General features: G+C 46.2%; 1 protein-coding gene across 1 annotated transcript in view; it reads left to right on the top strand.

Annotated features, from left to right (window-relative positions):
* The window catches only part of LOC104510442 (mediator of RNA polymerase II transcription subunit 13-like), a gene marked incomplete at its 5' end in the record, with an annotated part of 23,956 nt that extends 1,834 nt beyond the window's left edge, over positions 1 to 22,122 (top strand). The window contains 13 exon segments of the mRNA XM_010152692.1: positions 1 to 205; positions 801 to 993; positions 2,517 to 2,961; positions 4,393 to 4,612; positions 7,039 to 7,227; positions 8,709 to 8,932; positions 9,374 to 9,516; positions 11,047 to 11,205; positions 12,205 to 12,381; positions 14,817 to 14,971; positions 18,159 to 18,320; positions 20,314 to 20,426; positions 21,629 to 22,122. The exon segment at positions 1 to 205 is cut by the window's left edge and continues 39 nt beyond it. Of these exon segments, the coding sequence (XP_010150994.1) occupies positions 1 to 205; positions 801 to 993; positions 2,517 to 2,961; positions 4,393 to 4,612; positions 7,039 to 7,227; positions 8,709 to 8,932; positions 9,374 to 9,516; positions 11,047 to 11,205; positions 12,205 to 12,381; positions 14,817 to 14,971; positions 18,159 to 18,320; positions 20,314 to 20,426; positions 21,629 to 21,761 (2,518 nt within the window).
* Between the last annotated feature and the right edge of the window lie 1,696 nt (positions 22,123 to 23,818).

The following is a 23,818-nucleotide window of genomic DNA, read 5'->3' as shown; positions in this document are numbered from 1 at the left end:
CCCTTTTCCGATCCCGACTTTACTAGTGGGTTACGACAAGGACTTCCTGACAATCTCGCCGTTCTCCTTGCCATTCTGGGAGAGGCTGTTGCTAGACCCATATGGGGGCCATCGGGATGTCGCCTATATCGTGGTGTGTCCGGAAAATGAGGCCTTGCTCGATGGAGCCAAAACTTTCTTCAGGGACTTGAGTGCTGTATACGAGGTTGGAAAGAGGAACCAGACCGAATTATTTCTTTTTGAGTTTCATTTCTGTTCTTCTGCATGTTCACTGGGAGAAACCCGTGGTTTCTAAAGTAGCAGTTATTTGAATGAGGGTATCTCTCATTCTGAGGACTTCCTGCACTTTCATTGTCTTAAGAATATTCTCTAATTGGCTTATGGTTCTCTGGGTATTTCAGGGTATTTTTTGTTCTTTCCAGTACACTTCCTCTTATTTTACGGAGAATTTAATGCAAGTATTAATACAGTTACAACCTGTTGCATGAAGGCCCAACCAAACCTAAAGGGCAAGGAGTAGATTAAGGAAACTTGCTTTCTTGCAGCTGTTAGGTCAGAGATAGACCGTTTCCTTATTTTAGCATGCATATTCTGCACTCCTGCATATCTGAGATATTTGTCACCTTAGTTTTGCTGTAAGTGCAGTTCAAGTCAACAGATAAATGTAGCTTTTTGGGTTTATATTTATTAAGAAGCAGCCAGATGCGTGCAGTAATAAGGGATTTAGGCTACAAACCACTCTGCATGACTTACGCAGGTCCTTGGCATCTAGTAACGAGCATTTCCTCTTTCCTCACCAGATGTGTCGACTTGGCCAGCACAAACCAATCTGCAAAGTGCTACGTGATGGGATTATGCGGGTGGGAAAGACCGTGGCACAGAAGCTAACTGATGAGCTCGTGAGCGAATGGTTTAACCAGCCTTGGGGCACTGAGGAGTGCGACAATCATTCCAGACTCAAACTTTACGCGCAAGTTTGCCGGCATCACCTAGGTAAGTCTGTCCTGGTGCTGGCAAGGCTTCCTTTCCTCCAGGTATTTTAGAGGTTATTTGCAGTGGGTGGAAGCAGGGAATTTTTTTTTTCTTAAGGTACAGGTTATGGTTTGCTTAAAAATAGGTATTACGAGGCTTTATCTTAATTTCTTGATCACTTTGATGTTAAATTTGCCTATTTCAGAAAGTGTTATTGTTTTTCATCAGCCTGGTGATCATGTCAGAGATTCAAAAGCCAATTCTTAGTTTGGAAAAGTCAGTTTGGTGTAAGACGGAAGGGTATGAAGTTTGCTGGGGTAGTGTCAGAAGAGTGGTCCTGGCTGCGTGGTCGCTGGGCCCATCGAACGTTGCTCCCAGATTTCGCCTGGGGGCAGAGATGGTTGTGCCATTCCACAGTGGATCCAGAGGCAACATAACGCGTGTTGTGTATGTGACTGAGATGGGGATCTTAGCAGAAGACACAGACCCATCCGAAACCTCTCTGGAAATCCATTGGCTGAGGCAGTGTTGCTCAGCCAGAGAGGCGGTGACCATGTCCAGCTGCGGAGACGCTGCCTGCTTGGGCTGAAATGTGCAAGAAGTAGCTGGGAACATTGGAGCGGTTTCTTGAAAAGTCCTTACTCCCCTTGCTCTGGGAAAGGAATGACAGATTTTAAGTCTGTTACTTTGTGGACCGGCGACCTGGTTTGGGATTCAAGTTGAAGCAAACGTACCGGAACTGGTGGGGCAGTTCTGCAGCTGCCCCTCTTCCTCTTCCCTTTGAGGAAGGTTTGGCAGAACAGGCTAGGGCTGTTTCATCTCAAATGACCCCATTGCCTCATTCAGTCTGCTTTTAGTTTTAATTTATCACCTAGCTGGGAGGGAGGAATTATTGCAACACTGCTTAACATAAATACACCAGGCTTACATCCAGAAATACGTAGCATGTGCGTAGCCAGCTGAGGAATTGGGCTCTTCAGTTCACACCGGAGACACCCAGCAGAGGCAGTGTTGGAAACTTCCCCTCTAGGTGATTTTCCACTTCTAAGAGTTAATAACTAATATTAATTTACTTATTTTTAGCCATTTATTAGTTAAAAGTAGTCACGGTGATAACTTTCTAATACGGAGGAGTACAAAGAGCTATATTAAAGTTTGTCGTTACTGTAGCTCAGGTAGAGGCTTCTAGATTTCCAGACTGACAGGCATAACCTGCAGTAGATTGTAAAGCTGAATGCTGTGTAAAGCTGTTATCACAACGCAGTCTGGCCAGAGGTAATGATGTGTCAGTACCAACTCCAGCTCACAGGGCTTTGCAGAGTCAGTCCTGTTTTTAAAGACGTGATTCATATCAGTAGGACTGCAACCCTGAAGAGGGGATCCCAAAGTAAATATTTATAGTGGAGTTTATATTCCCTTAGCATTTGTATATTCTTACAGTATTCTAAAAGCAGAGAAAACACTGTGTGACTTGATGGTTAATGCAGCTCACATGGAGCTGACGGGGAGTCATTAATCTCCTTTCCTCTTCATGTGCCTTTCAGCACCTTACTTGGCCACTCTGCAGCTCGACAGCAGCCTGCTGCTACCGCCTAAGTACCAAACCCCGGCGCCAGCAAGCCAGCCGCAGGCAGCACCTGGGAACACTGGAGCTGCACCCTCAAACCCAACATGTCTTTCAGCTGCTGGGGCACCACCGGCGGGCAGTTCCTTTAACTCCACACCCAGTGGCGGGACCACTAGCCTTCCAGCAGGAAGCAGCTCATCCTCTGGATCCTCTGTGCCACAGCTGTCTGCATCATCTGCCACACCCGGCGTTAACCAGCTGACCGCTACCTCTACTCCGGGGTTTAGTGGGAACATTGGTTCAGGGCAGAACACCAGCACAGGGGGGAACACAGCAGACCGCTCGCAAGGAAGCACAGGTTCTGGAGGAGAAGCAGAATCAGGTCAAACCTTACCACCGCAGCAGCAAGAAGGACAGGAAGGGTAAGTTCCTTAAGTGCTCAAATGACTCGACCTACTTCTAATTACATCCCCTGTTCTCCTGCCTTCAGCCAGCTAATAAGTTCTAAGCCTTAGGTAGATCCTCGAAAGGAGAGCATCCTCTGCTGTGTGCAGACCAGCTGTCAGTGCAGCAAGGCCCATTTTTATTTGTTTGTCGTAGTTCCTGCTAAAGAGGAGTTGGAAAAACCAACAAAACCCCTCCTTTTTCGTTACAAGAAACAAAGCGTGGTTCAGTGCCGTGAACACGGGTGTTGCAGTTCTGTTGGAGGGACCTCAGGATACCCCTCCTGGCCTGCAGTTGCAGCACGAGCAAAGCGTAAGGTGTCTCGTAGGGGCTGTGCCCTGTCTCTGGCTCAGTCTCACGTGTGTCGGGTGCTGCAGGGTCTCCTGTGGCACGTAACGGCTCTTACCTGGCAACTTGGCACACCTGTAATGTTAACCGATGCACGACGCAATCAGGGGGTGTTCTTCCTCATTTTCTTGCCTTTCAAGTATTGATCTGCAAGCAGGATACTGTGAGGTCAAGAAACAGGAATATATTGCTGTTAGTTGAAAAGAAGTTTTAGCAGCACAACTTTTTTAAAGACCTCACTATAAACAGTCATCCTTCAAACATAAAAATTAGGAAAAGGTTTTTTAGCATCTTATGTAACTTCCAGAGGGAACATGTATGGTTTCAATACTCTCGTAATAATGCACGTTACTAATAGTCATGATACACGTGATGGAGTTCCTGTATCTTAGGCCCACATCCTGCTCTAGTTCGGGTTGTCGTCAAGACGTCTGTTCACTGGATCTGTGCAAAATACCGTTTTACCAGCTGCAGCCTGGCTTCTCACCAAGTGAGCCTGAGCTGCCTGTGGTCGCTTACAGATGTTGAGCCTCCCGTCCATGGCTGAGGCATGCAGGATTACCAAGCACAAAATGTTTGGTTGCTCCTTCCACTACCAGCAGAACCTTTTCTGTAACTAAACAGAGGGTTTCAGTCTCCAGGAATATTACTTGGCATTTTTCCTCAGTTCTCAATTCCTTCTCTCCCCCTCCCACCTCTCCCAGAAGAAAACCCTGAACAGCACCAAAACGTTGGGTATGCACATGTATAAAAAGAAATCTCAGAGCTACTATGAGTCAACTTTTCCATGTTCTTCAGACATAATCTGCGCTGATTGCATTAAATGAGGTGGTGTTAGACTTGATGGGGAGTATCTTTAATGCACAATTAGTAACAGGTATTTTAAGAACTGCTGCGAGTAAAAGTCAGTCGCTGTTGTCAAGTTTTCAGTTTTGCTTCTGAACATCAGGATCACTCTGTGCCCCCCTTCTCCTCCTCTGCTTCAGCCTTGCACCTTGACAGAAAAACAGCAATTAACACCTGTAACTTGCCTTGGAATTTAACGACGTGCATGTCTCTAGTGTTACAGAGCGGGAGAGAATAGGGATTCCCACCGAACCGGAGTCTGCGGACAGCAATGCCTACCCCCCCGCGGTTGTCATCTACATGGTGGACCCTTTCACCTACACTGCAGATGAAGAGTCTGCCTCCACCAACTTTTGGCTGTTAAGTTTGATGAGATGCTACACCGAAATGTTGGATAACTTGCCTGAGAACATGAGGAATTCTTTCATTCTCCAGGTATTCTACCTTCCTCTGTCTCTTCACACTGGAGGGTCAGTCTAGCAAGGTTTACTTTTGAACGTAGGCTATACTAAAAGATACAAAATAGAAGATAACCTCTGAAATTTTTGTTTTAATGAAGAAACTAATTTAAGGCAGCCACAGGATCCTGGCACTAAATCTGTTGCATGGTTCTGGCAATCATATCTACTAGATGCTTCCCAGAGAGGGATTTCAGTTATTTATGTTGCAACTTATATTGCCATTGCCAAAAATGTCCAGTTCCTCCTTTGATTACTTTGCTCACTGAGTTGTTTACTTTTTAGATTTGCTCTGATTTATACTTTTTAATCCAAAAGAGCTATGTGAAACCAGGCATTTAATGCATAATTTAACCATTGTACTGTTATTATCTGCTTCTTAAAAATAATTTACCATGTAACATGGCATATAATAATAGTTACTTACTATGGAATTACTTAAGAATTGAATTTGTGTAGTCAGACACAGAGCTTGGCCTATTTCCCAGACTGCCTGTGTTTTGCCGTGCCTTCTCTTCCTTCACAGTCGCAAAGTATGAATAAAGCAGGGGGGAGGCCAAAGGTTGCAAGCTCTGCCATGTACGTGTGCAGCACGTGAATGGTTTCTGTACACCTTACTCATCTGTGCTCAACTTGGCCTAAAAGTATTTTAATTTAAATGATTTAAAAAAAAAAAGGCCTTAGAAGTTATTAGAGTGTCTCAAATCGGCATGGAAAACACTCGTCATTTTTGTTAATCTTGGCCTTCTCATTCCCCGAAATGATGGGAAAACTCACCAAAATATTTTAGGCTCGGGGTTGAAGTGAAGGTCAGGTTCACAGCTTGATGTTGTCGTAGACTGCAGGTGATTTAATCAGTTCAGACCTGAAGATACTAACAGTAAAGAGCCACTGATAGCACATTAAATAGAAGAGCGTATGAACTGCACGTTGAAACGGTGTCTGCATACGGCAGCTACTGGGCTTACCAACCCTTTCTAAGGACTGTTTATTCTCTGGGCAGTTACCGTTTGTTTCTGAAAATATGTGTCATTTTGCCAGTTTAGGTCAAAATAGAAGGGAGTTTTCTCCGAGCAAAGGGGGGCAGCGTATAGTTACCAGTGCAGTATTGTCACAGCTCTACCACAGTATGCAGGAATACACCGTTATTTCAGGTTAAGTAAACCCCAGGTGTTTGCAGATTTATTACAATTCCTACGTAGCGTGGAAAAGCCCAGCTTGTGAAACTCTTGGGCCGAGAAGCTGTATGGTAAAAACACGCACTCGCACTCCCTAAGTAGAACCTGCTACCCAAGTTCCAGTGGGCCGAGCAAGAGCCGTAGAGTAGCTCACCATGCTGTGAGTGATGCTTAAGTTCTGTTACTGCTGAAAGTGTTGGTTAAAAGAACCCGCCTGGGTCTCACAGTGTCAGACGCACCAGAAATATTTGGTGTGGACAGTTTCTGCTCCAAAAATCCCGCTGTTCAGAAGAAAGGGCGCTTCCACAGCCCTGTGTAGAACGTTGTATTTCTCAACAGGACATTAAACAAATGAGCTTACAGGCCTTTAATTTTGATTTTTTTTTTAAAGGATTTGAACTAAAAAGATTAGTTATGTTATGCTTTGTTTAGTTCTGAAGGCATCTGGGGCCATTTCTCCGTCCTGTTCTCAAACCTCACAGTCAAATCTTACTGTAGTTCTGTTTCTCGCTGGTTGAACATGTAAATTCCAGTATCTTGTGTGTCAGTACTTTATGAAACAAATAAAACTGAACGACAGCGCGAGATTGCTGAGCTTCCACACTTTACTAATTAGAAAAGGAGAAACAACCCCATAAGTCATTATAATAGTATCTGAATTCTGCTCCCTGCAGTCTTTTTTAGGAGTGACACCTCAGTGCTGATTCCCATGTGAACAGCAAACGCACACTAATTGCACCCACAGGCTGTGGAGCCCTAAACACAAAGTTCAGAACGCCAAGTTTACACAGCAGAGACTGCCTGCAAATGAACATTTTGATGAGAAAAGCAGGCTTTTTGAAAACAGAGGTGTGTGGAGTTCCCAGTTCCCGCGTTTGCCAGCTCTGATTGCTGTGTTAGGGTACGGGTTCTGTCACTGCTGCCCTGAAAGAAGACTCTTCCGTTATATTGGGCAGTGGGAGTCTCGGCTTCCGGAGAGATTTTGCAACCGTAACTACACCACTGTAACGAAACGGGTTGTGTCGGGGAACAGCGTGCTGCCACCGTGCCTGCAGAAGGGCAGCAGCCCTGCTGGGAAGCTGCAGGTGCTGTGATGCAAACGACTGAACACCATGTACAAAGCGTCATGGTCCTTAAATGGCTAAAGAATGTGTGAATCTGCTCCGATGCAAACAGCTCTTTGAAGACTTTCTATCATGTTTTACTGTTTTTATGAATTCTACAGATCGTGCCTTGCCAGTACATGCTGCAGACAATGAAGGACGAACAGGTTTTCTACATTCAGCACCTGAAGTCTTTGGCGTTTTCGGTGTACTGCCAGTGCAGGAGGCCGTTGCCCACACAGATTCACATCAAGTCTCTCACAGGCTTTGGGTCAGCTGCCAGCATTGAGATGACCCTCAAAAATCCTGAGGTTAGTACTGACATCAAGGAAACGCAAGCCTGCTAGCAAACCGGTTCTTTCAGATATCAGAAAAAAAGAACACAGAAAATATTTTTAGGAGTTTTTCTTTCGAGGTAGAGAAGACTATGATAATAGAAAGGGAAAAGGTAAGATAATATGAAGTAGAAAATTTTAAGAAAAAATGTGAGACTACTTGCCTTCAAAACATTTTAAGCTTTGGGGTTTGACTCGTAATGTAAAAGGTTAAATTAAAGTTCAGTGTGAAAGAAGAGAAAACTTTGGCTGTTACTTGGGATTCTGAGACATTTTGTAGTTTTAGTCTCTAGTACCCCTACATGAAAGTGGTCATGTCCAACCTTTATTTCTGTATGTATCTGTATGCATATGTATGAAATAAGATCCTGTGCCTAATTACAGACGCTATATTAATTCCCTGAGGTAATGGAAAAATCCCCCTATTTCAGTGGGCTTATCTTTCATCTGTTTTGTAAATATTGAAGCCCAGTTTCTGGAATTTCAGGGATTTCAAAAGAATAATCCATCCTGCTTTCCATGAATGTTTTTCATTCTTTGAAAGATAATGATGACTGGTTTATTTAGATTTAATGGACCAACTGAACATTTGCACACTTACCTTGGGATCAAGTCATGCTTGTTAGGGTTTAAAAATCTAGTTTCAAAATCATCATAAAACCAACCTATCAGCACGTTTCATTACTCACGTAAAACCATAAGCTCTCACTGAAAACTGTAAAAAAGTTATCACCCCAGGCGTTTCCTCTTCACGTTCTCTCCCCACGCTTCCCTCGAAAAGGTTTATATTCTGTAGGCTGGGTTTTGCAGCGATTTACAACAGTCGTACTTCAAGCAGTTTAGTTGTGAGGGGAAGAGCGATAAACTTGCAGGACCCCTCCCTTCAGTTCAGGTGATCGCTCGTCTGCCAGGACGGCCTAGTTACAGGAAGTGGCAGAAGTGGAAATACGGGACCCCCGATGTCTCACAGAAACCACTGTAACTTCTTTTCCTCTCAGCCGTGCTTTGCATTTCATGTTTAATTGCCTGAAGGGACAAAAGACCCCCAAAAGGGGAAAATGCTTTCATGAGCAGCCTGCACGTACTGTACTTGATTAATCAGACGTCAGCTTTTTCCGGGCTGCTAGCAGTCTGCACTGCCGACTTCCAGGCTTGGCCTGAAAAATTAAGGAGATAGCCTGACCATTTCTGAAGCATTGAGCGAGTCTCGTCAGGAGAGAAGTTATAAAGCAAGGGTTTGGGATAAGTTTTGAAGTGCATCTGTTTTAACCAGGAGAAATTAATTGTCGATAACCACCTTTTTCCCAGTCTCTCTCTGGACCATGAATGCCTCGATTTCATTTATTGTTTGAAACTCGCATGTTTCTGTAGTCACCAGTCTCTGTGTGTGTGTGTGTGTTTCCTGCAATAAGTAGTTTCTGATGAACCTGCTGCTGACTGTGTTGCTTTTATTGCAGAGGCCCAGCCCAATCCAGCTATACTCGCCACCTTTCATACTGGCACCCATCAAGGACAAACAGACCGAGCTGGGAGAAACATTTGGAGAGGCCAGTCAGAAATACAACGTGCTTTTTGTTGGATATTGTTTGTCTCACGATCAGCGTTGGCTCCTGGCGTCCTGCACTGACCTTCACGGTGAACTGTTGGAAACCTGCATAGTTAATATTGATTTACCAAACAGGTAAAAACCTTTATTTTTAACACTGTATCTAGGTCAACACTTGTCATCCCTCACCCGTTAGTTTCTTGCATGTGCCTTCCAATGATATTTTCTGCTGGTGTGATCATGATAACGTAACGGTGATAACATTTCAGTAACTTAAAACTGCAGAGGAGAAAAGGTACTGCCTTACTCTTGTTTTACAACTCCTGCCTTCGAGAACACGTGGTGTGTTGCTCAGTGTACTGGCACCTCTTGCGCGTCACTGCAGTAACAGCACTGTAAGCAGACACATACTTGTTCTGCTGCTTGTTAGTAACAGGTCGGTTGGGCACTCGGCAGAACGGTAAGAACTCCTGCAGAGGGTAAGCAGTGACGTAGTTACATCAAACACACATCTGAGTACTGTCCTCGAGTCTCTTCTTACTTTTTGGGGATTTTTTTTTCCTCCTTAACCTCCAGGTCAAGGAGGAGCAAGTTGTCTGCACGTAAAATTGGTCTGCAGAAGCTGTGGGAATGGTGCATTGGAATTGTGCAGATGACATCACTGCCTTGGAGAGTTGTCATCGGGCGGCTCGGTCGCCTAGGCCACGGGGAGTTAAAAGGTACGAAACGTCAGTGCTGTCACCACCGGTGGTTTTGGAACGAAGACGCGGCCTTAGTGAGCAGGGCAGAATGATCACAGACCTCTAAAACCAGAAAACTGAGAGTGATAATCCTACCGTGGCACTGAATTTTTGTTTGTGCCCTGGGTGTGACATTACGCCCTCATGTCCTGTAGGTGTTGTGTAGGTTTTTGCACAGTGTATTTTCAAGTGGAAGTCATGGGTTACGTCACGTTAGAAGAAGATCCGAACAGTAGTCACCCTGTCACAGAAACAGGACTCAAGTCTGATTCCTAAACTTAAACATAAACTAAACAAAAAGTCTCGGAAAAAAGTTACTGAACGAGAAAGATTCCATTTTATTTTCAGTGACACCCCAAAGTGACTGCTGATCGGTGTGAGCCAGCCCTAAGGTGCCCTCTGCAGCCTGCAGAGAGTTCCCAAGGTTCAGCATCACGCAGATACCCGCATTCAGCATCGTGTCTTCCGTTTCTGATGGCTGCGGCCACTGTTCAGCTCTCAGCTGGTAACTGATGGGAACAATGGGATTCTGAGAGGGTGCTCTCAGTCTGCGCCCGTTTGAGCTGGAGCAGGAAGATAAATTAGACAGGAGCATGAAGATATTTCATTTTACATTAATTACTGAAGGAGACGGGAATTCCTCTGATCAGCTTATTGTAAGAGATTCTCTATTTCATGAGATGGGAGAAGATTAACACACGGCACAGTAACTAACAGTTCAGTCTGAAAGCACAAAGAAGTACTCTGCGGAGGGGGAAGCCTCCTCCCATATAGTACAAGCAGGGAAGGAGAGCTGTGCTCTCCCCTGGTAGGGGGATTTAATATCCAGCACACACACAGGAGTTAAGTGGAAGGAAGGCAGGAAAACAGATTAAGGATTCAGTCAGCAGCTCCTTCCTCTGCTTGGACACACAGTGTCTTTTAAATGGCTACATGGACTTTCTTACATGTATATCTGCATCTGCACTAAAATGTGCTTTCGTTAGTGTCTTCTACTCATAACAAAGTTTAAAACAATTGCTCTGAGGTTGAGCGTGCTCTCTCTGCTTCTGTTTCGAGTATTCGATTGTGCAGGACGTTAGATGAAAACAGATGTCCTTCTTGAATCAGTGCAGTTCAGAGAAAGGTTTGTGTGTAAATACAGAACATTTTAAAAAACCTTTAAAAGGGACCCAGCTGTGTTACCCTTTGTTACCCTCAGGTGAGTTCCTCCTCATACCTTACAGACTCATCCTCAAGCTCATCCTCAGTGACACACGCCATCGTCAGTGTTTGTCACAGTAAGCAGTTAGCTCCTGGGAGAACCAGCCAACTACCACCGACTGGAATGCTGGGCAGGAAGTGCTGGAACGGCCAGTTGGCAGCGCCATACACCTGGTTTTCGGGGGCAGCCCGGAACAGGGCACTGTTCAAGCAAGGCAAAGTGTTCCTGATGTTTTGCTCTTTTCAGGCGAGTGCTGGCTGTTTCATAACCAAACTCTGTTCTATCATAATGCTTTTTCATTTCAGACTGGAGTATCCTCCTTGGGGAGTGTTCCCTGCAGACAATCAGCAAACAACTGAAGGAGGTGTGCCGCATCTGCGGCATCTCATCAGCAGATTCTCCTTCTATCCTCAGTGCCTGCTTAGTTGCCATGGAGCCACAGGGGTCGTTTGTGGTCATGCCAGGTACATTTTATCCAGCTACTTAAATGCCAGTGAAATTTGTCTTCTTTTATCTTATTTATCACACAAGCACATTAATTTTGGGAGACGTTGGAGTCCAACAACGTGACCTTGACAAGCGTGGCTAAGTGTGGTAGAACATAGGTTGAGCCAGCCAAATTCCTCAAAATGCCAGGAAGAGAAGTGGCGCTGGGAGTGCAGGCTCCTGGGGGAGGGAGTACTGCATGCCTCCGTCACTGAGCTCCTCCTTGGGGAGGTCACCTTCCCAGGGGGACAGTTGTCAGGGGCTGAAATGGGACGCAGACGCCCTCGTGCAAGGAGGACTGCAGTCGCTGTAGGAGTGCATGCTGTGAACGAGTCCGTGTAAATGGCAACGAGGTCAAACCTCCCTGCCTTCTCCTACCCTTCGTTACGCAGCGCATTCTGTTACAAGCAGCTGTCCGCAGAGTTAAGTTGAAAAATTTTGAGGTTCCCTTTCCTTACTTGTTGAATCACATAGGCACATGCTTTTTACATGGTGACATATCCTCCCAAACTGCTCTGTTTTTTTCAGTCTGGAACTAAAAGTTTACTACATGAAGCAGAATTAAACGAGCTTGAAAATTGCACATTAAGTTGAGTAATGTTCAAAGCAGAGTTTCTGTAACGAGACAATAGGTGGCAAGTTATGCTTCTTGCATGTCAACCAAAGCGGGGTATCTTGCTTGTACAGGTGTGTGTGTCAAAAATAAATTTCACTTGCTCATTTAACAAGTAGATCTTTGATTAGGGGGCAGCAGAATGAAAGGCAAGGTGGGGCATTGTGTGGGAATTCACGTAGCTAAACATTATCTACAACTTGTGATCTTAATTTCAAGCTCTTCTAATAATTTATTCTTAAGATAAGCACCTTCAAACACTTGTATTAGCTTGCAAACCCAGATTAGAAATTAATTGAACCCAGAACATATATTTTGAAGATGATGCAAATTAACGTCTCCGCCGTTGCTTCTGCTCTGGCAGACGCTGTCACCATGGGATCGGTGTTTGGCCGGAGCACTGCACTGAATCTGCAGTCGTCTCAGCTCAACACCCCGCAGGATGCCTCCTGTACACACATCCTGGTTTTCCCAACCTCTGCTACTATCCAGGTGGCACCAGCAAATTACCCCAACGAGGACGGATTCAGCCCTACTAATGGTGAGTGAGCAGCTGCCTAGTGTGACAGGTGCTGATGCTCAGTGGCCCGTGCAGGACGTGGGCAGAGCTGCAGCACTCCTGAGGGAAAGCTGAGCGGAGTGATGTTCTCCCACGGGACCCTTACCACCCTAATTTAATTTGAAGAGAACAACAGGATAATATACTGTCATAGACAGGATAATACACTGTCAAAGAATCACAGAATGGTTTGGGTTGGAAGGGACCTTAACGATCACCTAGTTCCAACCCCCCTGCCATGGGCAGGGACACCTTCCACTAGACCAGGTTGCTCAAAGTTTCTGTGAACTCTTTTCAGATAGTCATCCTGATTTATTCCAAAAACAGCATTGACCAAATAATATGTGAAAAGGCACAGACTGTAACACGCTTTTTCTTCGTGTTGTGACTTGGCCAGGCCAACTTGTCTTTGACAGGAGTGGTTCCCTTCATGCCCTGTGCTGTACAAAGCTTGTGAGTAAGGAGCTACTTGGTTTAGAATTTAAATCTTCCTGTAAAGTAGGCGAAGGAGGCCAACCTGAGAATTCTTCCTGTTAGCAGTGTGCTTTGCCAAGCAGATTTAGCCGTAATCGTTTGTGTCAGCCAGGCTCTGGTCAATACTCTGTGTCAAATAAGTATTTTCCTGGCTGTTCTGCCATAAATCCTTAAAAATGATTGTATAATTTAAACCCGGAGTAACTACAAACACAACAGAAGTATGTAATGAGCAGGGAAGTTACAGTACAGGAGGAAGAAAGGCCCAGTTTTTTTAATGAAGAAGTCTGCTTTGATCTGTTCCTCCCGGAATTTCAGTGGGCCTCACGGGAGGGAAGTTACCCCTCTAATACTTCAGCAGCTGTCCTTTCAAGGCCCCAGAATCCTGACTGAATGTGTGCTGACAAATGTTTAACCTGCATTAACCTGCCCTTTAGTGCCCCAGATGCTAATTGGAATCAGGTACAAGAACTGGCGTTTTCCAAAATGGTGTTAAATTTAATTTTCTTAACTCTGTTCTACTTAATGATTAAACTGCTTCCTATGCTATTAGCCGTCTCATTTATGCTTTGGAGGCTAAGCAGAGCATGACATGAGTTCTGTTTTGTTTACTGAGGTTGTAGGACAGAAGTTAATAAACCGAGTTAATTCATTGCTCTTGCAGTATTCCTTTTCAGAAGATGCAGAAAAACAACACCAGCCCATTTCAGCACTAGGGCGTCAGGTGAAATTAGTTCAAGAGACACATTCTTTCCTGGTTTTATGCAGAGTAAATTCTTCTTTTTCAAGATAAATTACTTATTATAATTTGTACAAATGCACGACTCCGGTTTAGGTCTCTGTGTGATTTAGTATAAATTTGGCTGCAAATCTAATTAATCCAGTTAATTCCGACAGCTCCAACCGTCCCTTCCCGTCCCCTAAAATGTACTTTAAATGTCATTATGCTGTTTAAACGTCTCTGCCTGCTGAGAAATCTGGATAAGGAAGAAAACGCTATAAACCATACTGTGATGCTTGTAGTTTTTTGCTCTGTGTTGACGATGTCCCAGCTGTCCGTCATGTAAATGCTCGTGGTGCGACAACCTGTGCTTCAGGGGACCGAGGAGCGGAATGTATTTCTCCCAGAACGCACACGCGTTTTCCCTGTGGCTGCACACCCTTCCCGCACGCTGAACCGGTTTAAACCAGCAAGTGCTGCTGGTACAACTGTGTTATTTCTGGGGTAGAAGCACAGTGTCGAAAGCCACGTTGTAGGAAATCCTGGCGCAGCGTTGGAAATGATCGTGTGTGTGGAGCTGGCCTGGTCCCCAGGCTGACTCTGGGGCTGCTCCCAGAAGGCGCGAGCCAACGTGGCGGAGCGCTGGGCAGTGGCACCAGCAGCCGGGAGAGCGGCATCCGCCCAGGGTAACGGTCGTGGGTTTGTTTAGTGTCCGGCGGGTGTGGTGTGAATGACCAGCTGCAGAGAGGGGCCGTTCTGCCCCGTGACAGATCTCCTGCCCAGAGAAGCTGTGGATGCCCCATCCCTGGAAGTGTCCAAGGCCAGGCTGGATGAGGCTTGGAGCAACCTGGTCTATGGAAGGTGTCCCTGCCCATGGCAGGGGGGTTGGAACTAGATGGTCTTTAAGGTCCTTCTAACCCAAACCGTTCTGTGATTCTATGACAGAGGTCAGTGGTATGGTGGGATCGTTGTTCACACTAAGAACACGGTTAAAATGGATGATTTTAACAGATGTCTGCCAGATTCTCCTGTCATGACTGCAGCCGCAGCAAAGGAACCAAGAAGGGTTAAACAGTAAAGGGTTTTTCTCTGCTTCCCTCTGTCTCAAGAGCATGAAAAAAAAAGGAATGATAATAACATGAATGGTAAAAACATACAAAACTTCTTGTCAAACATGAGTACAGCCCGTGGGAAATTTATTTTTCTTTCTTTTCCTTTTCAGATGACATGTTTGACCTCCCATTCCCAGATGACATGGACAATGACATTAGAATTTTAATAACAGGGAATCTTCACTCTTCACCAAATTCCTCCCCAGTTCCTTCCCCTGGATCACCGTCTGGCATTGGAGTGGGATCTCACTTCCACCATAGTAGGGTAAGGCACTTCAGGGCCTGTGCTGCTTAAAATGAAACACAGCGAAGACCCAAATCCTCTAACCAAATCTTTTTTTCCTGAGGATTCTCAAACAGTTAGGTGGACACGAGCAGAAATTACCATTAGAGCTGAAGGTGCTGGTTAAATGCTGTGGCAGAAGATGCCTCTGCCTTGGCTAGTTGCATCTCCAGCGTTGTTAGTGTAGGGGTGACTGAGAGGAAGAGAGGAGGAGGAGAGAGCAGCTTCATTTTTCTGTGTCAGAGCCATATCTAATGACAGTGTATAAATTTAATCTGTACTCAGCCGTTGTTTTTCTGGAAAATCTCATGGAATGTCCCTGGCGTGGTGTGACAGGTCTTTGAGAGGAGGGGAGATACGACAGCTCTGCTCACATGAATTTCTAGGGGAGGCAAGAAGGGCGATAATTCTCCTCATAATCAACCCTGCCCACAGAAACTCCGCAGGTGCTGGGTGTTTATGCAAATGTTGTTTTCTTAGCAAAGCTTAGCCCAGAGCACATAGCGTTTGTAAGTTATTTTCGTTTGAAGTGGCTTTTATAAAGTTGGTTCCAACACCAGTGATTACTTAAAATGCAAATCATTTTTGGTACTTCGAGGTATTTGTTTGAATGAGCTTTAACGTAATTTGGATCGTGTTTGATGGAACTCGTACGTATCCATCTAATCGCGGGAGAGACTTCGCTGTGCTCTTAAAACGGCCCCATCGCTCTTCTGTGGAAGGTTGGCAGTTTGTAATCCCCTGTGGAGAAGTTTTATTGTGGAAGGGGTACGTTGTAAGCAGTAGTGTGTTCCTTCTTCACTGAAGGATATTTTACTGAGGACACAGGCTGACCGTTACTCAAGAAGCAGGATAAGCCCACGGATTTACAGGCTCTGGTTTAGTGATAATTCCAGTAACTGGCTCTGGATCTCTGGCTGTCACTGGTGGCTTTGACCAGTCTCACCAAGAGAAACCGTCACTCTGGTGGGAAGGGAAGTACGGGATAAATACTCGCAGGAAGTGCACGTAGAGCTGAGAGATTGGGCATGAAGGATGCTGCACGTTCAGCCTCTGTCACGAAGCAGTGCACTTCTCTGACTGTGACTAGGATGTCCTACGGAAGGAACGCTCGCTCCTGAAAATGACTGGCTCCACGGTGCTAGTTTCACCACCTAGAAGGAGAAAGTCCTGCCTGTATTTTCCTTGCACCCAGATGCTTCAGTGGCCAGCTTAATGCAGTCTGTGGGTGAAAAATTGCTTCTGCATCAGCCACAGAAATGCTAATGCTGTGTTTTGTGATCTCGATACACAACCACCTCACTTCATGTTAACGCTGCAACCCACTTCCAAAGGGTAAATGATTGCACATTACTGTCACTTGGTTATTTCTAACTGGGATGTGGGCAAATGAAGGGGTTTAAATTCTGTCACTGAACCCTCCGGCCATAAATCCCAACTCATCACTCGTTACGTTTCCCCTGATGTAGTTCATTCTGCAGTCCCCGTTCTGTACCGCTTTCAGAAAGGCAGTTACAGCACAGCTGCTCAGTGCAACTCCATCCAGGTGCCTGAAGCGCAGCGCCGAAAGGTTAATGAGCAAAGGGCTCAGGGACCTGGCCAAACCACTTCTAGATGAACCTGTCGTAGTAATTCAGTTTAACCATTAACAAGGGCCTAGTAATTGATGTGTAATTTTTGGTTTTAAAAAAGCAACAGCGTGTGATCATTACCTCGGGGGTCGGGGAAGGTCAGGCCTTCGTCCACGTAACCTGTAATTGATTGCTGCAGCGTCGTGGGGTGAGCCCCGATGGCCCGGCAGCCGGGCCCAAGGTTGGCTGTTAAGGCTTTCGGCGTGCCCGCAGCCAGCTGAGCTGCAGCCTGTCCCGAGCTTTATGGGTTGTTAAACTTTGATTCCTGGTCAAGATACTGCTGGTGGGGAAAGACCTGCCCGAAGGACTAGCAGCGAGGGCGCTGCGGCGACGCCGGTTTCTGCTCAGTGGAATCTTTCTTTGGTGTTTTTTAACCTGCTGACTTAAAGGTTGTTCGTGGATCAAATGAAGTGCTGTCCCAACTCTCCTGGGATATGTTTCAAGCTAAAATACTTCACGGGCTTCTTTTGGGTTTTTCCTTTAGGAAGTAAAAGTAAAAGCAAAATAATAAAGGGTGTTTCCAAAAAAGCCCAAGTGCATTTGAAAACAGGAACGTACCCTAGAAGGGAATGGCAGCACCCTTGTAGGTGTGGCGGTGTGGTTCATGGTAGGTAAGGGTACGTATAGATCCACGCGAGGTAAGCGAGCTCAGACCGTGTGTTCCCGTCCGGCAGCTGCAGGCGTGGAAGGTTCATCCAGGCTTTATTCTGTAGAAACCAGCTCACGAACGTACAAGTCTGGTGAAACCTGGTTTACATACGTCGGTTAACTCTCCTCTCTGATTAACTCCTTGGTCTGTCTTGACGAACCTGAGTAACACTGCACAAATACAGTGTGCAGTACCAACTACATGAGTAACTGATGTAAGTTGAAAAGCAGGACAGCTGCTCCGTGTTCCCCGCACTTCACCTCTGCTTGGTAGTACAGAGAAACCAAGCACAGGATCCCAAGTGTCCCCAAGCACAGGATCCCAAGTGTCCCTCACAAGGAGTAGCAAGTGGAACATTTTTTCCCAGTCTGTTGATGTAACTAACTGGAAAAGCAAGCACAACCCAGCCTGGGAAATGCAGATACTCTCCGTTCTTCCAGACTTGGAGTGTGGAACGCATCCTCCCGCTAGCTGAAGCCAGGGAGGCCTGCCGGGCACACGGCTGTTCTGCTGTGTGCCGGAGCAGCCTGCGAGGCACTGAACTTCCGCTCAGCACTGCTCTACTCGTGTGCCCACACAAAGCTCTTCACGTTCGTGGCCAGAGCCCGCTACCTTGGGGTTACTCTGGAGCCTCCAATCCCACCTGCGCTCAGTTTGGTTTGGGAGGTTACCATTGCTGCTTGGGAGTCTGAACTGCTTTGGAACGTGAGCCTGGAGAACCCAACTACAGGGAAAAAGGAGGGGATTAGACAATTTTGAGTAAGATTAATGAATAACTAAAAAAGAACCCAGAAATGGATTAGACACTGAGTGATGAGTAGACAACATTAATGTTACTGGGGTGGGATGTAATGCCCTAAACCAACGAGCCTGCCTTCTCTTCTTCCAGAGCCAGGGGGAACGTCTCCTTTCCAGAGAAGCCCCTGAAGAGCTGAAGCAGCAACCTCTTGCTCTCGGATACTTCGTATCAACTGCCAAAGCTGAGAATCTCCCGCAGTGGTTCTGGTCATCCTGTCCTCAGGCACAAAACCAGTGTCCCCTCTTCCTGAAGGTCTGTCTTGGTACCCTTTCACAGGGGAAGGAGAAGATTAATTGTATTTACGTCCTGTAAATTGTCTTTGAAAATGTTGGCTTTGCATGTTACCACAACTGCAACAGTACTGGGTATGAAATACAAGTTTAGGCTTAAATTTGCTTAAGATAGCTGGTTGTTAAAACGTAATCGTCGGTTCCTAAAGCCCTTACCTGAACATGGAATAGTTTGGCAGCTTCTAAATACAGAATCATCCAAGTGGTGTCCGGCATGAAGATGTGTCCCAGTTTTCCTTTTCCGTCAGCCTAAGGCAGGAGGGACGTACCCCCTGTTCTGCCATGCCCCAGCTATGGCACGCGGTCTGGGGGGTTGGAAGGGCGAGCGGCACCTCAGTAGAGCGCTTACCATCCGCTTCCATGCCCCCGGCCGTAAAAGTCACACGGTGGAGTCAGCCTGATGCCCTGCATTCCTGAACCGAGGTGCTTGCAGGACGTGTACCGCAGAACACCCATCCCTGTAGAGTATCGTGCAGCTTCTTGCATGGATGAATCAAAACCGTGGGAGCTAGTGAGCATGGAAATGTGAGAAATCTGCCCAAATAGCACCACGTAACTATTCGAGCAAACAGCAGATAGAATAATAAACTCAGTGCCACTTACTTTATCCATTCCCAGCTCAGTTCACGAATACTGAACATTTTTGCAAGTCTCTGAACTAAATTCCCTCATCCCTGTCTGTCGGGCGGTTATCCGAGTGAAGGTGTTCAGTGTTGCTCGACTATCCTCGTGCAAAACCTGCAGTTCAGAGGGAGCGAGCGATGTCTGCAGTCCGCGTGGCAGGCGTTAGGCAGGACAGCACCTCCACCAGCAAAGCACGGAACCTCATTCCTTGCGCTCCGCGCTCTCCCTGGGTAGATTTCCCTCAACTGCCTGCTTTTCTTTAGGGCAGCAGAACGGAGCTCTCACAGTAACATGAAAGATACACCACCGTGGTTTTGGAGAGGTGAAGTTTTAACCTTAAACCTACCAGGGTTTTTTTGTGAATGAGTAATCCGAAGGCTCTTTCAGTTCCAGCAGTAAAAATATAATCAGCAGAGCTCCAGGCAACTCCATGAATTCCTCCCCTAAGCTTATAGTAGATTTGTGCTGGAGAGTCCCTACACCACCCCCAGCCCCACACAATTGCTCTCTCAGATCTAGGCTGAATTAAACTTTTAATTTGACTTGGAACGTACTGCTTTGCTTTGGACAATTTTTAATAAAAGCGAGGGGCTGAATTCAAGCAGGGACTTGTACGCCATCCCTGAGCGGGATGCCGTCTCCTTTATGCCGCGCGGCGCTGCGATTAGGAAACCTGCATGGCACGCAAGGCACACGGATGGGAGTCATCTCTGCCTGATTTGGATTAAGTATTTTGGAGCTGAAGTCATTGGAGGAGCATTAATTAGAGGTTTTGCCTCGGCAGGCTGGCGGCCTTGGTTTGCAGGGGTGCTCTGCCCCAGCACATGATCGATACGAAATCCCTTTCCTGCTCCCTCATCAGCTAAAGCGCCAGCCTGGCTCCGGAGGAAAGGCGAGGCAGAGTGAGCGAGCGTAGCAGCAGGGAGCAGGACAGAGGCTGCCCTGGGGGGTTGGGTGGGCACCCACCTCGCAGGACTCTGCCACCGGTCTCCGACTGGGGGAGCTGGAAGAATCGGAATGGTTTGTTACCATCATGCCAACAGAACCACTGACACATCCCAAGTGTTTCCCCCCTTTGCTTCTTTCACGACTAAAATTAGAACAGAATTAGTAGGGTTTTTTAAGATTCTTGATTCCAGTCAGAAAGGTAAGTCAGTTTATTGAAAAATGTCATCGTGGTGGAACTTGGAAATGCCGTGGTTGTGGGGGTTCAACAGAGAACAGCCAACTTGCTGTGCTCTCCTGAGACAATTCAGGTGTGAGTTGACAGGGAATCTTTGGAAGTACTCACCACGTGAAATATTAATTTGTGCTTTTTCTCCTTTACGCAGGCCTCATTACATCACCATATCTCTGTAGCACAGACAGATGAGCTTCTACCTGCCAGAAATTCTCAGCGAGTCCCTCACCCCCTTGACTCTAAAACCACATCAGATGTCTTGAGGTAACGCCTTTTGGGTTTTGCATGTCCTGCCTCAGACTGCGGGGACCGAGGTCTGAAATACCAGAGGGACCTTTTCTTTTCAGCCTGGCAAAGTTATTTACTAGCTTGATCGACAGCTTGTAACTCCCCCGTGCCCCACGTGTGTCTCCGCGCAGTCGGCAGCTCGTGCTGTAGCTGCCCCCTCCACCACCAAAGAGCAGGGCTTTGAGGGTTGGTTACTCCGCCACTTTTCCACGCTGCTGTGCAAAGCCTGTGAAGAAAACTTACAGACAGCTTTGCCTTCCCAAGAGGGCACCTTGGTTTGCCTCCCCAGCGCTGTTCTGTTTCGCTGGTGCCTAATCTCGACTGTGTCGATGGTTGTTGTTACTCAGCAAAGCCAACGGACTCGTAGGCGGAGGTAGAAGTGCTCTCCTGATCCCAGTGTCTTAGGAATTGGGACACAAGGGAGACTTTCTTCCTGATTCAGTGCAGGGCTGTGTATCGTGTGGTACAGGATAACTAGAGGCCTGTCCGCCTCCATCCCGCCTGCTGGGGCCTGAAAAACACTGCACAAATTGGGGGAGCACACAGAGGGGAGCACACCAGGGAGCGAACACGTGCGTTTCGCCACGTAGAGAGCGTGGGCAGGAAGCACAAAGAATAATCTAAGAAATGGGTGGTGTTGGTATTACTCTGCCAGATCTGAATTTGCAGCCGTCCTGGGACGCTGCTCTCTTGGCTTCGAGGGGAAGGAGGATGGGGCGCGCAGGGAAAGAACGAGACACGACAGGCACAAGTTCCAGCAGAGATTCTCATCAGATGCAGGATTACACCAAACATGTGACCAGATCGCAGCGGAGGCTGCGCGGGGCGGCTGCGGAACCTCCATGCTCAGAGGTGTTGGAGACTCAGGGCTTTGAGTACTCAACCTCCCGAGGTTCCTTCCAACCTACGTTACTCTGGGATTCCGTGATCTCTACCAGAACAGGGGAGGGCCTGCGTTCAGGTGGCTCACTTCGAGGTCAGGCGTATTAAAACTAAAGATTTGAGCTTCCCCCCTCCGTTGCAGTGAGTTTCCCACTTTGTCCACACAGCCATGCACCAGGCAGTCCGGGGGACACTGTGTCTCCGGGACAAACCCGAAGTTGAATCTTTTGGAAGAGACTAGAGGGGAAGGAGTAAACGGCCCCAGTTTGACCTCTCCCTGCATTTCTCTCCCGCAGGTTCGTGCTGGAGCAGTACAACGCACTCTCCTGGCTCACGTGTAACCCTGCCACGCAGGATCGCAGCTCCTGCCTTCCTGTCCACTTCGTGGTGCTCACGCAGTTGTACAACGCCATCATGAATATCCTTTAGTAGGTAGCAAAGCACTTCTTCTTCGGGCGTGTTCTCCCCTCGGCCTGAGAAACGTGCCACAGTCTGCAAAGATCACCCTTTGGCTTCTCTTCAGACCAGTCCTGTGTGTGCTTCTGTTCCTCCGAAAGCACATGTGAATTCTGCAGTCTTCAGAACTGAACTACCCATTGACATCTCTGGCAGCTTCAGTCCAAAATCTGGGAACATCCAAGAACAGTGGACACAGAGTAACCTCAAGCCAGTGTCAGCTCGGTGGCCCAGTCACTACTGGTCAGTGCGATTATGTTTTTTAGTCTTTTATTTTTTTAAGGAAGACGACGGCATCTGTTTGCGTTAGGAACTCTGAGCAACAACCCAGAGCAGCAAAAACACCTCGTAGCGACCGGTCTGGGTTGTCCCAAACTTACTTTGTTGTTGGATCGTCATAAACTGGGACTTTGCAGGAAAAACCCACAAACCCACGCAGTTGTAGTCTCGTATAAATATTGGAGTTTTCTGTCTACCCGGCGTTCCTGTCAGAGTGGATTGGGATGAATGCATGCATTTGTTACCTGTCCATGTAGATGTGAATGGTCTGGAGATACTTTATTTATTTTTAGGTTTGGGGAGGGGAGGGATTAAATTATAAAGGACCAGGAACAGTCGAATATCTTAAAAATCCAGCTCCGTTCCACTGTAGGGTTATTTATCTACATACCTCTCACTCCTCTGACCTAGAAATCAGACGCGAAGCTGGAAACACTCGGAGCCCGAGCGGGGAAGGGGAGCGGGTTCTGGTGAGGGTCCCCCCGCCTCCAAGGCATTCTCCCCCCTGCTCAGCCTGGTTGCAGCCAGAAACGGCCAGTGCGTGATGAAGGATAACACTACCTGCTGGAAGGAGAGTGAGTGAGAGGTAGGGAGGAAAAATACTTTCACGCCCAATGTACGGGCAAGAGGAGAGTGGTAAATTAATCTATTGTAGAGCTATGATTGAAATATATTTCCAGTAAATTTAGTGACGTTAGAAAACTATTTACTGAAACCCAAGTCGCCCTTTAATTCTGGGCAGACTCGTCCATGTACATATCCAAAATATGGTTTTTGTTTACACTAAATCAGTTACAAATCTGGTGTATTTTTTCTGACTATAGGAATATTATTTCAAAGAAATAATTTTTAAAAAAATATATCGTTAAATTAGTACTTGAAGTTATACCACTGTGGTGGAAAAGTTACTTTGTTGAGTGAAATGATTGCCATTTTAAAGGTTAATGGCTAATTGAAGTATTTTTATGACTCCTTCATTCCAGGCTTCGAGGGGTTTATATGTAAACTCCATTTTCTAGTGTTTGTTGTTGCACTGTGCAGCAGGCATGGGCTGCCTTACGCGAGGGGTCGGGCACTTTGATCAGGCTGTGTGACCTAGTTATCTATCTGTGGAGAAAAAAAACTACAAATTTTAAAGTTCTTCCAAAAGACTTTCGTGTTCTGGTTAAAAAAAATGAAATTCTATGATTTTAAAAAGTATTTTTCTTGAGATAATGTAACATTTAAGACAAATTATATAAAATAAAAAAAAAAAAAGAATTGCTTGTGTGACGAGAAGGTGAAGTCAGAGAAGTCACCTGTAAATGGATTATTTCATTCTCTGCACCAAACCTCCCTGTGGGTATCCTCTTTGCAATGTATAGGTTAAAAAAAAAATCTGATAGCAAACCATTTGTATCTAATGTGTACAGTGTAAAATCGACTTGAAAAATATTGCAGTACTATTTTTTCTTAATCAGAAAAGAAAATTCTCAAGGCCTTTTGAAGAGCATAAAAAAGATGAAGATTGTAAACTTGTATAAAAAAATTTAACTTGGGGAGGAAAAAATGTAAAGTAGACGTTTGTAATCTTTTACCATTTGGGGGTTGTTTGTTCCCAGGATTCATCTGAACTTTGGATTATTATTTTGTTTGTTCTTTTTAAATGGGCCGTTTTTATCTAGGGGCGTTTCTTCCCCAGAAACCTGGTTCTAAGCAAAAATTAAAAATAAAAAAAGGGCAGCAAGGAGTAGTTTTCATCTGGTGTCTTT

The sequence above is a fragment of the Eurypyga helias genome, unplaced genomic scaffold (assembly GCF_000690775.1).
Source record: "Eurypyga helias isolate BGI_N326 unplaced genomic scaffold, ASM69077v1 scaffold14945, whole genome shotgun sequence".
Classification (NCBI taxonomy): Eukaryota; Metazoa; Chordata; class Aves; order Eurypygiformes; family Eurypygidae; genus Eurypyga; species Eurypyga helias.
The sequence above is the reverse complement of the archived record's forward strand: the minus strand, read 5'-3'. Positions and strand labels throughout refer to the sequence as shown.